This window comes from Salvelinus sp. IW2-2015, linkage group LG12 (assembly GCF_002910315.2).
Source record: "Salvelinus sp. IW2-2015 linkage group LG12, ASM291031v2, whole genome shotgun sequence".
Taxonomy (NCBI): Eukaryota; Metazoa; Chordata; class Actinopteri; order Salmoniformes; family Salmonidae; genus Salvelinus; species Salvelinus sp. IW2-2015.
The window spans coordinates 4,358,071-4,372,517 of record NC_036852.1 but is presented as its reverse complement, the minus strand read 5'-3'; the positions used below and the strand labels follow the sequence as shown (position 1 = coordinate 4,372,517).

General features: G+C 39.2%; 1 protein-coding gene across 1 annotated transcript in view; it reads left to right on the top strand.

Annotated features, from left to right (window-relative positions):
• LOC111971067 (inactive dipeptidyl peptidase 10-like) overlaps nt 1–9,734 on the top strand; it is a 48,394-nt gene extending 38,660 nt beyond the window's left edge. Inside the window, exons 11-26 of the mRNA XM_070445926.1 lie at nt 60–183; nt 300–338; nt 537–644; nt 792–883; nt 1,077–1,124; nt 1,355–1,476; nt 1,800–1,847; nt 2,360–2,445; nt 2,728–2,795; nt 3,069–3,263; nt 3,730–3,784; nt 3,872–3,968; nt 4,200–4,258; nt 6,386–6,482; nt 6,608–6,681; nt 6,972–9,734. Coding sequence (XP_070302027.1) covers nt 60–183; nt 300–338; nt 537–644; nt 792–883; nt 1,077–1,124; nt 1,355–1,476; nt 1,800–1,847; nt 2,360–2,445; nt 2,728–2,795; nt 3,069–3,263; nt 3,730–3,784; nt 3,872–3,968; nt 4,200–4,258; nt 6,386–6,482; nt 6,608–6,681; nt 6,972–7,112 — 1,453 coding nt within the window. The 3' untranslated portion in view covers nt 7,113–9,734. The remainder of the gene's footprint in view (nt 1–59; nt 184–299; nt 339–536; nt 645–791; nt 884–1,076; nt 1,125–1,354; nt 1,477–1,799; nt 1,848–2,359; nt 2,446–2,727; nt 2,796–3,068; nt 3,264–3,729; nt 3,785–3,871; nt 3,969–4,199; nt 4,259–6,385; nt 6,483–6,607; nt 6,682–6,971) is intronic.
• Nucleotides 9,735–14,447: the final 4,713 nt, after the last annotated feature.

The window sequence follows — 14,447 nt, the reverse complement described above, 5'->3', positions numbered from 1 at the left end:
TCAAATGGCCCAGAGAAGTAGTTGCTATACGTCTGAATGTTTGTCTGACGTTGACCCAGAGAACACTATGTGAGTATGGTGAAGTGGATCAGCAACACCCATGCAGCGGTTCGATGGCTCAACCGGCCCCAGAACGTGTCCTTCCTCACTGTGTGTGACGCCACCGTCGGATCCTGTGTACAGGTGGGTTTTTCCTTCATCTACGCTAAAGTGGTCCTCCCTAGAAAAGGGTTTTATTGGCGTCGTCTGTGTCGTACTCCATGTTGGATCTAAGACGTGTTCCTTCACTTGAATTTCAGAAACATGAGGAAGCTTCAGATCTCTGGCTCACCAGACAGGTAAGCTGAAATGTAAACGTTCTATAATATTAGCAAATTCATATTTCCATCTAGTAACATTTTATTTGAATGCTACTGTGGGCTTGATGTGGTTCAAATTGTGCTGCAATTTTAAAACAGTGAGTATTGTATCTATATGCTAATCATAAAGAGGAAATTGATGCACTTTGACTGTCCCTTAAAATCCAATGTCCTCAGAACCAGGAGCCAGTGTTTTCAAAGGACGGGAGCAGGTTTTTCCTGACCATACCGGTGAAGCAGGGGGGACAAGGAGACTTCCATCATATTGCCATGCTCACCAAATCGGTGGGTGCTGTCATACTCCAATTCTGAAATACACATGGGTCATCTTGTCATTCTCTGGCTTTTTCAGTGGTCACTATGTGTCTTTTTTTWTTTTTTTTAAACATGTTTTTATCGAGAGAAAAAAAATCACAATTTGTCTTTTCTCAGTTCAGAAGTGATCAAAATGATGTCCGTCACTTGACGTCAGGCAACTGGGAGGTGACCAAGATATTAGCTTATGATGAGGGGGAGCAAACCATGTAAGTCTGTCCGATCGTTTCAGATCAGTTAGGAGAATAATTGAATATCATATTTTGTGTTACAGATATGAGCTTCAACAAGTGTTGACCTTTTTTCTATTTTCAAACATCTCTTCTGTTGAAACTATTATATTTGTAACTATAGTTTCTTGTACTTGCCCTAGTTAAAGTTATTCTGCTTTCACCTATATAGATATTTTATCAGTACTCAAGACTCCCCACAAAAGAGACACGTGTACAGGTGAGAAATTATTTTAAATCGTTTTCCCCATGAAGAAATGCGCATGCTGTATGTCGAAAATATTATTCTCAATAACACCAGACATTTCAGCCGCATTCTAGTAGCTGTTAGCCCTATTCAGCTACAGTTTATCTTACCCATTCGTACTGCATAGATATAATACATTGTTGAAATGCAATTATCTCAAGAATGTGAAGAAGTGCAACAACATCAAAAAATCCCTCTTTCAGTGCATCTACTATTGGTCTGTTCTCTCAACGATGTTTGACCTGCGAGATGAACCAGGAAGCATGCACGTTCTTCGATGCAGACATCAGCCCGAACAAACAGCATGTTATTCTACAGTGTAAAGGTAAGGTCTGTGTTTTTTCGTTCTGGAAATCACTCAGACAAATACAGCTTTATGTAGTAAAACCCAACCTATTCTGGGTAATGTATGAGATATGGTTAGGGAGTAATTATGCCATTATGTATTTTATGATACAGTAGCAGATGGCGCCTGGGTCTCCTAACCACTGCTTTAATAAGTATATCCCACGGGTGACGTCGTTGGGCTTACATAGGCTAGGGTAGCTACAATACTACTATAAAACCATGTTAGAATATCATACTGAGCGTTTGTTCAGTCTCAAAGCGATGCCATGCAGTATTGCCAGTGTATCTTCTGTTCCACAGGTCCTGGTGCTCCATCTGTGATGCTACAGAGTTTTAATGATGTAAACAGTGAGTAATACTAAGTATTGATGTGAACTCTCGTCTCCTGTACTGTACTGTTTCCGGTCTGTTTTAATGGTTCCTATTTCATATTTGGCCACGAGATTGTTGGCTGTGTTTCACATCGTGTGAAATACATTTTCAACAGCTGTCCAAATGAAATGTTCTGCCAAGGTTTAAATGAGCATCTGGGAAGTGTTTTTTAATGCAAATTGTATTGATTTGTCTTTTATATGCCTGGATGCTTTTCAATGATACTGAATATGAGGCATAATTGTACTGAAATGATGTGATTGGTGACAGTCTAAAACAAAGAATCATAGGACATGTGGTTTAGATGCAGTGGCCTATGTGAAGTCAGCCAACTGTATTAGAAACATTTTAAACTCAAATGAATGTGCTTCGTGAAACAATATGTTGATTGATTTTTCCATCACAGTTTAATACCCCATATAATCGGTATCCTTGTGTCTCTTTACACACAGTATGTCAATGGTTACTTTCGCACTTTATCCTCACAGCTTACTTTATATTGGACAACAACATGCCGCTGAGAGCTGCCTTGGAAATCAAAAAGATCTCTAAGTCAGATGTCAGGGTTATCCAAGTGAAGACTTTGGTAACTAACCATTTTCTCTCTGTGTATATTTCTCTCTTCTCTTCTCTCTCTCTCTCTCTCTCTCTCTCTCTCTCTCTCTCTTCCTCTCTCTCTCTCTCTCTCTCTCTCTCTCTCTCTCTTCTCTCTTCTCTTCTCTCTCTCTCTCTCTCTCTCTCTCTTCTTCTCTGTTCGCCTCTTCTTCTTCTTTGCTTGGACTCACTCTCTCTCTCTCTCTCTCTCACATCGTTTATTTTAATAACTACTGTAATTGAGTATTTTCTTCTCACAGAGCTGCCTTTGAAACTCACCTATCCACTTGACTTTTCTGAATCTCTTCTCTATGGCCTTCTTTTGATTGTGTAAGCATCGCTCATCTTTCCTTGGCGTTCTAACATAGTAACACAGTCTTAAGTACATTTTCATTCAGCAATACATTTAGAACTGAATACGTTACCTTGAGAACAAACACAGTGATTTTCTAACTCCAAGTCCATGATGTGAGATTACGCTTTCTTTAATTAAGCGAAGATGTTTTCACATAATATGGAACTTTAAATTTGTTAACTTGTTTGCGAAGCTTGAATTAACCACCCTCTTTCTCCCTCTCCCTCCCCCTTCCGCCCCTCTCTTAGTGATGGTGGGCCTGGCAGTCAGTCGGTGAGTGATGAGTATGAGCTGGGTTGGGACTCGGTGCTGGTCAGTTGTGATGAGGTGATCGTGGCCAGGCTGGACGGCAGGGGGACAGGCTTCCGGGGCCTGAGAGTCCTGCAGCAGGTCCACCAGCGCCTGGGTACCGTGGATGTTCAGGACCAGATAGCTGCATTGGAGTATGTAACCTCCGACCAGCATGTAATATGATGATATATATATATATGTATATATAATATTATATCATATCTATATATATTTATTTATTTACATATGATGGGATGTATAGACATTATGGACAGTATATGGATAGAATATGTATATATATATATAGAATATAGAATACAATACGATGCGATATACACTATTAGATGATATGATACGATATGCAATATATAACATGTAATGCTATATACAGTGTGGTGCGATGCCATACAATATGATAAAGACAATACCATAAGATAAGACAGGATGTAATATGGTACGATACAATATTTTCCCTTTTCCATTGAAATCCATTGAAAATTAATGTCATGGTTGTGTACTCTAATTACCCTGTCAGTCATCTGTGTTAAAGCCCTCATGAAATGTCTGGAAAAATAATTAGTCAATCGGTTTTGGGTTGTTTTTATTTACTTATTACAGATACTTGATGACACTCCCATACATTGACCGCGCGCGGATCGGAATCTACGGAAAGGCAAGTTTAACTGCTGTCTTTCAGTTGATCACCATGCTTCACACTCACGGGTGTGTTCAACAAGTGACGGTGTTCTTTTCTTTCCAGGGATACGGTGCTTACCTCACCTTGATGCTTCTGAGGTCCACTGCGCTGATTAAGTGTGCAGCTGCTAATTCCCCAGTGGTTGACTGGAAACTTTACGGTGAGTAATGTTTCCATGATCTTACCCTTTAGGTCAGTTTCCTTGACAGAGATTAAACCTAGTCCTGAATTGAAAAGCAAGCTGAATGGACAATCTCCATTGAAATAGCTTTCTAGTCTAGGTTTAGGCTCAGTCTAGGATTAAATATTGTACAAATGTGATTATCAATGAAATTGGAGATGAAAGAACTGAATACTTTTTTGAAATGTTGCGTACTTTCTCTACATGAAGCTTCAGCATTTTCAGAGCGATACTTTGGCCTGACGTCAAAGAACGACAACAGATATCAAGTAAGTTGTTTATCACAGTCCATCTGTTGTTGTTATTGATGGTTTTCTATTTGTTGTTCTACAGTATTTCACAGCAGATTGGAGAACAGCGGGAACTGTCACACTGAAGTGTGTGTGCGTGTGTGTGTGTGTTGGGTGTTCGTATTTATGTGTGTGTACGTGCGCAAATTTACGTGTGCGTATGTTCATGGGCCAGGTATTGTTCATCAGTCAGAATAATAACTAGTGAAGCTGTACAACTTCCTGTGAGAGATTACTGTGTCATCAGTGAAAGTGTTCCCCTGAAAGTGGGTTGTTGATATGTGGGCCACACAGTTCCAGCCATTTAAAATGTAAATGATGCTAGTCCAGAGAAGTAGGTCAAATTGATCATAAACGAACAGCGGGGCATCACTCATACAGTCCTTAGAGGTAGATGGAAAAAGGCACATTCTGTTAAGGATTAGCCCTTTTTTTTCAATTTTCGCCTAAAATGACATACCCAAATCGAACTACCTTTAGCTCAGGCCCTGAAGCAAGGATATGCATATTCTTGGTACCATTTGAAAGGAAACACTTTGCAGTTTATGGAAATGTGAAAGGAATGTAATAGAATATAACACAATAGATCTGGTTAAAGATAATACAAAGAAAAAACAAACCGTTCTTTTGTATTTTTTTTGTACCATCATCTTTGAAATGCAAGAGAAAGGCCATAATGTATTATTCCAGCCCAGGTGCAATTTAGATTTGGGCCACTACATGGCATCAGTGTATGTGCAACGTTTTAGACTGATCCAATGAACCATTGTATTTCTGTTCAAAATTTTGTTTCAAGACTGCCCAAATGTGCCTAATTTGTTAATTAATAACTTATCATGTTCAAAATTGTGCACTCTCCTTAAACAATAACATGGTATTCTTTCACTGTAATAGCTACTGTAAATTGGACAGTGCAGTTAGATTAACAATAATTTAAGCTTTCTGCCAATATCAGATATGTCTATGTCCTGGGAAATGTTCTTGTTATTTACAACCTCATGCTAATGTAACCGATGTGAAATGGCTAGCTAGTTAGCGGTGGTGCGCGCTAATAGTGTTTCAATCGGTGACGTCACTCGCTCTGAGGCCTTGACGCAGTTGTTCCCCTTGCTCTGCAAGCGCCGTGGCTTTTGTGGAGCGATGTGTAACAATGCTTCGTGGGTGACTGTTGTTGATGTGTGCAGAGTGTCCCTGGTTCGAGCCCAGGTAGGGGCGAGGAGAGGGACGGAAGCTATACTGTTACACTAATCGCATTAGCCTACGTTAGCTTAACCGTCCCGTGGAAGGGACACCGATCCAGAAGAAGATTTATAATGAAGCAACACACTGGATCCCCTGGGGCGTTAGACAGGTTTGATCCAGTCCTGTATTGTAGCCTGGCTCAACCAGACTGAACACTGTGCTCAGCATTGTTTGTGAAGTGAAGAAATAAGTGAGCAGTCTGATTTAACAAGGCTAGTTGTTTAACGTGATCTTTTCACAACTATTTATTCAGTGCTGTGGTTGGTTTTCCCTCAGATATTGCTTTCTGTTCAAACCTGAGGTTTTGTTTTACTTTTCAGGTATTGATATGAAATTTGGTGTATATTGATATGTATATTGATGTGTATATAGATGTGTATATTGATGTGTATGGTGTACACTACAGGTCAAATGTTTTAGAGCACCTACTTATTCAAGGGTTTTCTTTATTTTTACTATTTTATACGTTGTAGAATAATGCCAAGAGTGTGCAAAGCTGTCATCAAGGCAAAGGGTGGCTATTTGAAGAATCTCAAATATAAAATATAACATATATTTTGATTTGTTTAACACTTTTTTGGTTACTCCATGATTCCATATGCGTTATTTCATAGTTTTGATGTCTTCACTATTATTTTACAATGTAGAAAATAGTCAAACTAAAGAAAAACCTGTTAATGAGTATGTGTTCTAAAACGTTTGACCGGTAGTGTATATTGATGTGAATATTGATGTGTATATTGATGTGTATACAGGGCTCATCTGTGAGAAAGACCTTGGTCTCAGCATGACTCCCTGTCAAAATAAAGGTTCAAAAAAATTGAGAACCTGAGGTTACACTGTCTCCCATATCTATTCTTTCAGGTTTCTAGAGTGCTTCCAAATATGAAAGGACTGCAAGGAAACATGATGAAAGGACCGCAAGGAGCGGATTTTCTGTTGATTCATGGAACCGCTGATGGTAATTACCATTTTGTCCAACAGAAATGGAAAATAGACAATCCTAAATCCGTCAAAATCAGTGATTAGTGTTGTATTCAAAGTCAATTTGCAAAACCAATTGGTGCTTTTTTGTTCTTTTCTCAGCAAATGTTCATTTCCAACATTCAGCAGAGTTGATTAAGCACTTGATCAAAATTGGAGCGAACTACACAATGCAGGTACGAGCCGTGATCAACAAATTTGATTGAAAATGTTGAATGAGTGATTACATAATGTGATTATTGAAGTGATTTTGATTGCTAGCCGATATATTTGCACTCACCCACCACACTCGCACGTACACACATGTGCACGCACACGCCTCTCAGGAAAAACATTGAGTTACTTTCTTGTTCGATCTAACTGATAGATGAGTAACCACAATTCACTACAGGAATGACAGTCCCAATGCTGGACAGTACTATCCTGACTCACCMTGTGTTTGACCTTTGACCTTTGTTTGAGACAGCTCTACCCAGACGAGGGCCACTTCCTGTCCCTGCAGAGCCAGAAGCACCTGTCTGAGTCCCTGGTTGGCTACTTCAGAACATGTTTTCAGGACTTCAGCACACCGCTACCTGAGGAGATAGGCAAAGAGGATGATGACTGACAGGGTTGGGGTTAGATGGTGACTGACAGGGTTGGGGTTAGATGATGACTGACAGGGTTGGGGTTAGATGATGACTGACAGGGTTAGATTTAGATGGTGACTGACAGGAGGACGTGCAGACGGGCCGTCTGTGGATCTGGGATCGCTATGTTGAAGCAGTACAATGAGTGCTCTGCCCTCGCGAGGGATGTTTGGTGTTGATTAGGTGTCCAATGTAGGCAAGACATACAGTTGAAGTTGGAAGTTTACATACACTTATGTTGGAGTCATTAAAACTAGTTTTTCAACCACTACACACATTTCTTGTTAACTTCTCTGGGATATGTTTTACTGGCTTTTGGCCAATATGTGGCCAAAAGCCAGTAAAAATGCAGAGCGCCAAATTCAAATAAATTACTATAAAAATCAAACTTTCATTAAATCACACATGAAAGATACCAAATTAAAGCTACYCTGGTTGTGAATCCAGCCAACATGTCAGAATTCAAATAGGCTTTTTGGCGAAAGCAAACGATGCTATTATCTGAGTTAGCACCATAGTAAACAAAGAGAGAGAAGCATATTTCAACCCTGCAGGCGCGACACAAAATGCAGAAATAAAAATGTAATTCATGCCTTACCTTTGACGAGTTTCTGTTGTTGGCACTCCAATATGTCCCATAAACATTACAAATGGTKTTTTTCGTTCAATTAATTCCGTCGATATATATATCCAAAATGTCAATTTATTTGATCGCGTTTGATCCAGAAAAACACCGGTTCCAACTTGTGAAACGTGACTACAAAATATCTCAAAAGTTAACTGTAAACTTTGCCAAAACATTTCAAACTACTTTTGTAATACAACTTTAGGTATTTTTTTACGTAAATAATCGATAAAATTGAAGACGGGAGGATCTGTGTTCAATACAAGATTAAAACAAACTGTAGCTAGCTTTCTGGTCATGCGCCTCTAACAAACAGGACACTTCGAGTGACCCTCGTTCAAGATGGCCGTACTTCTTCATTACACAAAGGAAAAACCTTCAACCAATTTCTAAAGACTGTTGACATCCAGTGGAAGCGGTAGGAATGCAAGAAGGTCAATTAGAAATCTGTATTCCCAATGAAAATCCATTGAAAAGAGAGTGACCTCAAAGAAAATAATCTGAATGGTTTGTCCTAGGGGTTTCGCCTGCTAAATAGGTTATGTTATACTCACAGACATGATTCAAACAGTTTTAGAAACTTCAGAGTGTTTTCTATCCAAGTCTACTATGCATATCTTATCTTCTGGGGATGAGTAGCTGGCAGTTGAATTTGGGTATGCTTTTCATCCAAACGTGAAGATGCTGCCCCCTATCCCAGAGAAGTTAACAAACTTTAGTTTTGGCGAGTCAGTTAGGACATCTACTTTGTGCATGACACAAGTAATTTTTCCAACAATTGTTTACAGACAGATTATTTCACTTATAATTCACTGTTTCACAATTCCAATGGGTCAGAAGATTACATACACTAAATTGACTGTGCCTTTAAACAGCTTCTAAATTAGAGAATACGATGTCATGGCTTTAGAAGCTTCTGATAGGCTAATTGACATCATATGAGTCAGTTGGAGGTGTACCCGTGGATATATTTCAAGGCCTACCTTCAAACTCAGTGCCTCTTTGCTTGACATCATAGGAAAATCAAAAGAAATCAGCCAAGACCTCAGAAAAAAAATTGTAGACCTACACAAGTCTAGTTCATCCTTGGGAGCAATTTCCAAACACCTGAAGGTACCACGTTCATCTGTACAAAAAATAGTACGCAAGCATAAACACCATAGGACCACGCAGCCGTCATACCGCTCAGGAAGGGGACACGTTCTGTCTCCTAGAGATGAACGTACTTTGGTGCGAAAAGTGCAAATCAATCCCAAAACAACAGCAAAGGACCTTGTGAAGATGCTGGAGGAAACAAGTACAAAAGTATCTATATCCACAGTAAAATGAGTCCTATATCGACATAACCTGAAAGGCTGCTCAGCAAGGAAGAAGCCACTGTTCCAAAACCGCCATAAATTAGCCGGACTACGGATTGCAACTGCTCTTGGGGACAAAGAAGATACTTTTTGGAGAAATGTCCTCTGGTCTGATGAAACAAAAATATAACTGTTTGGCCATAATGACCATCGTAATGTTTGAGGAAAAAGGGGGATGCTTGCAAGCCGAAGAACACCATCCCAACTGTGAAGACGGGGGTGACAGCATCATGTTGTGGGGGTGCTTTGCTGCAGGAGGGATTGGTGCACTTCACAAAATAGATGGCGTCATGAGGAAGGAAAATTATGTGGATATTTTGAAGAAACATCTCAAGACATCAGTCAGGAAGTTAATGCTTGGTCGTAAATGGGTCTTCAAAATGTACAATGACCCCAAGCATACTTCCAAAGTTGTGGCAAAATGGCTTAATATGGCTGCAATCCCGTTAACGGGATGATATGACAACAGCCAGTGAAAGTGCAGGGCGCCAAATTCAAACAACAGAAATCTCATAATTAAAATTCCTCAAACATACATGTATCTTATACCATTTTAAAGGTAATCTTGTTGTTAATCCCACCAAAGTGTCCGATTTCAAATAGGCTTTACAGCGAAAGCACCACAAATGATTATGTTGAGGATTCATTTGTCTGGGCATGCCGGCAAAATCACTGAAAAACACAGTAATTCTTTCCAGCCAAAGACAGGAGTCAAAAAGCAGAAATAGAGATAAAATTAATCACTGACCTTTGATGATCTTCATGAGATGACACTCATAGGACTTCATGTTTCAAAATACATATATGTTTTGTTCGATAAAGCTCATATTTATATCCAAAAACCTCAGTTTACATTGGCGCCATGTTCAGAAATGCCAAAATATCCGGAGAAATTGCAGAGAGCCACGCAAAATAACATAAATACTCATCATAAACTTTGATGAAAGATACATGTTTTACATAGAATTAAAGATACACTTATTGTTAACCTCTAACGAGCCTCTACCCCGGGTCCGGGAGCACCCCCCATCCCCCACACACTGATTAGCATAGCTAGCATAGCTTCACAAGTAGATAGTACATCTAAATATCATTAAATCACAAGTCCAAGACACCAGATGAAAGATACAGATCTTGTGAATAAAGCCACCATTTCAGATTTTTAAAATGTTTTACAGGGAAGACAAAATATGTAAATCTATTAGCTAAACACGTTAGCAAAATACACCACTATTCTAACTCCATCAGTTTCTTACTCCTTCAGGTGCTATCACCAATTCGGTCAACTAAGATATTGATATCCACTAACCAAGAAAAACCTCTTCAGATGACAGTCTGATAAACATATTCATGTATAGGATAGTTTTGTTTAGAAAAAAGTGCATTTTCAGGTAGAAATCACAGTTTACAATTGCACCGACCATCACAAATCGACTAGAATTACTAGATAGAGCAACGTGTATGACCAATTTACTCATCATAAAACATTTCATAAAAATAGACAAAGCATAGCAATGGAAAGACCCAGTTCTTGTGATTTCAGACCATATTTCAGATTTTCTAAGCGTTTTTCAGCGAAAACACAATAAATCGATAAGTTAGCATACCACATGTGCAAACGTTACCAGAGCATCGATTCCAGCCAAAGAGCGCTTAAAACGTAATCACCGCCAAAATATATTAATTTTTTCACTAACCTCTCAGAATTCTTCCGATGACACTCCTGTAACATCATTTTACAATATACATATACAGTTTGTTCGAAAAGGTGCATATTTAGCCATACAAAACCGTGGTTACACAATAAAAATACTAGGAAATCAAGCCTCAATATGTCTGACGTCATCTATCAGAGTGATCTAGTTTAATTGAAAGCTAATCATATACTTGACTAAAAAATACAGGGTTGACAGCCGAAAGACAAATTAGTTCTTAATGCAACCGCTGATTTACATTTTTAAAATTATCCTTACTTTTCAATACAGGGTTGGCCAAGTGAAGCTATACCAAACAAAATGGCGAAATATGCGTTTAAAATATTTCGACAGAAACACGATTTATCATATTAAATATTGCTTACTTTGAGCTGTTCTTCCATCAGATTCTGGGCAATGTATCCTTTCTATGTTATAAACGTCTTTTGGTCGATAGATGTCCTCTGTCCTTCGAAATATCCACTAACGATCGAACGGGACCCCAAAACGTGTCCAAACTTTCAGAGTGCACAACAAAGAAATTCCTCAAATCGCACTAAACGGATATAAATTGCTATAAAACGGTTCAAATTAACTACATTATGATGTTTTTACAAACTATAACGACTGAAAACATGACCGGAGAAATATTGCTGGTTAGACAACGATTTGGAACGAGGCAAGTCCGATGGCCTTCACGCTTCAGCCGCACGACGAGAAAGGGCGGTCCCTAAACATTTTGTGGTTTTATAATGGCTGGGATTGTGCAATAGATTTCATTCAAAACGTGATGACGTACAGACACCCAGAGGAAGACGTAGGCAGTGTCGGTTCTTCATAGCATTCACTGTGCCTTAAAAACAGACCCCAGATCAGGTAAAAATTTCTAAATCTGAACCCTGTCATGAAAAGTGCTGTAGAAATTGTTCTGTACCACTCAGAGACAAAATTCCAACTCTATCAGAAACTAGAAGGTGTTTTCTATCCAATAATAACAATAATATGCATATTGTACGATCAAGAATTTAGCACGAGGCAGTTTAATTTGGAGACCCAAATATGCTAATGCGGAACAGCACCCCCTATAGTTGCAAGAAGTTAATGCAACCGCTGTGTCAGATTTCAAAAAGCTTTACGGCAAAAGCACAATATTCAATCATCTGAGAACAGCGTTCAGCCACAAAAGGAAGCCAAATTGTGCAGTCAACAAAACTCATAAAAAGCATTATAACTCTTCACTTACCTTTGCTGATCTTCGTCGGAATGCACTCCCAGGACTCCCACTTCCACAAGAAATGTTTGTTTTTTTCGGTAATGTCCATCATTTATGTCCAAATAGCTATTTTTGTTAGCGTGTTTGGTAAACAAATCCAAAGTCAGAAAGAGCGTTCACTAAAAGCTGACGAAATGTCAAAAGGTTCCGTAACAGTCAGTAGGGACCTTTCATCCAGGCTACTCAATTCTGCCCCTGCAGCCATAAGAAGTTTTAAGGACAACAAAGTCAAGGTATTGGAGTGGCCATCACTAAGCCCTGCCCTCAATCCTATGGGAAATTTGTGGACAGAACTGAAAAAGTGTGTGCGAGCAAGGAGGACTACAAACCTGACTCAGTTACACCAGCTCTGTCAAGAGGAATGGGCCAAAATTCACCTAACTTATTGTGGGAAGCTTTTGGAAGGGCACCCGAAATGTTTGACCCAAGTTAAACAATGTAAAGGCAATGCTACCAAATACTAATTGAGTGTATYTAAACTTCTGACCCACTGGGAATGTGATGAAAGAAATAAAAGCTGAAATAAATCATTCTCTCTACTATTATTCTGACATTTCACATTCTTAAAAGAAAGTGGTGATCCTAACTGACCTAAGACAGGGAATTTTTACGAGGAATAAATGTCAGGAATTGTGAAAAACTGAGTTTAAATGTATTTGGCTGTGGTGTTTGTAAACTTCCGACTTCAACTGTAGCTGATGTGGGGTAATGTGATGTGTGTGTGTGTGTTTGGTTTGTGTGTGCGTGCGTGCGTGCGTGCGTGCATGCGTGCTTGCAACATACAGGACTACAGATCATGGAGGCTTTTTATTTGTAGAATAACACAGTGGTAGGACAAAATCTGAGGGTTAAATGTTATTTTTTACATTTTTTAAATTTCACTCAGTGATACACTGGTTTCTCCCTTCACAGCTTTTACCATCAGCTGTATCGTTATACTGTGAAAGCATACTTTTGTTGACGCCCACATTTATCCACATTATTCCAATTGTAATAAGCATCAACACAACTCTACCGCTTTCCGTCTGTCTTATCCCATTCCTATCTGTACTCTAATAATGCTTACATTTTACTTTCAGTTACTGACATGCGCACATATTAGGTGATGTTACATACGATATAACACCATGTATTATGTGATAAAGTGCTATTTTTCATGTCTTATGATATGCTGTTTTCAGCTGTATGTTTACAGTATACAGTGTGTATATCTTTGACATATGTGTCGCAGGGGTTTATCTATAAGAATATTGTATGAGTTTACGGTCTTTGTTTTTGCTGGGGTTTGTTACACTTCAGATTAATAGCCATTGTCTTTGGATTAATTGAACAATAAAGAAGTTTAGAAAACAACTGTATTCTGCCAATGAAATGTCCATGACAGGTCTCTCTGGGTCTCATACTGAGGGACTTTCTGTTGACTTTTCCATCTGAGAGCCAAGTAAATATAGGGCTCAAAATAAAATATTCTGCACAGCATTCAGATGTCTGGAACGACAGTGACTCTGAAGTCTTTAATCCTGCTTAAGTATCCATTGTCTACTCAGTGTCTCAGTGGTTCAGATGGTAAGTTATGAGAGCATACAGGTTGAAGGTTATTGCTGCTCATTCATTTATTGTATACAATACAAATCCATGCACACATTGGGTATGATATCCCTGTTATAGTGGATGTTTGCCATTCATCTTTACTTGATTTTATTAGGTGTGTTTGACAGGGGCAATGCACATTAATCAACATGTGTGAAAATGTCTGTGCCAGATTAGCCAGCCGGCTAATTTTCTACTGTAGTCCCATGGATCTAGCCAGTGACCTGTGTGATTATTTTACAGACAGACTGTTTGCATCCTGAATGGCACCCTTTTTAGTGCACTACCTGCAGAACCATAGGGCTCTGGTCAAAAGTAGTGCACTACATAGGGAATAGGGTGGCATTTGGGATGCATTACTGAGAGAGATTTAATTACTTTACTGGAACAAATTAAACACTGTCCTGTGAGTCAGCTTCATACTGCGTCTCCTCTGACCGAATGAACCTATTTGAGAGAAGGAAAGTGCAAAATAGGTAGCCTCAGAGCCATGTATATTAATACACTGAGTTTTCTATGCTTCCCTATTGTGTGAGACAATGGTGAGCGCAGCATTCAGTCTGGTTTAACCAGGCTACAAAATAGGCCTTGAGCTTGAGCGATGTGGAGGGATACAGAGCCAAATGACAACAGCACACTTCTCCCATCTCTATATGAAGAGATCCCATTGTTGCACGACAGATTCACTTGTGATGGGCATTGCACTTTGTTATTATTCATGCGCTTAGGGATTCTGTCTGTTGCTGCTGTCTTTTTAAAGTCGTTGGTGGTGG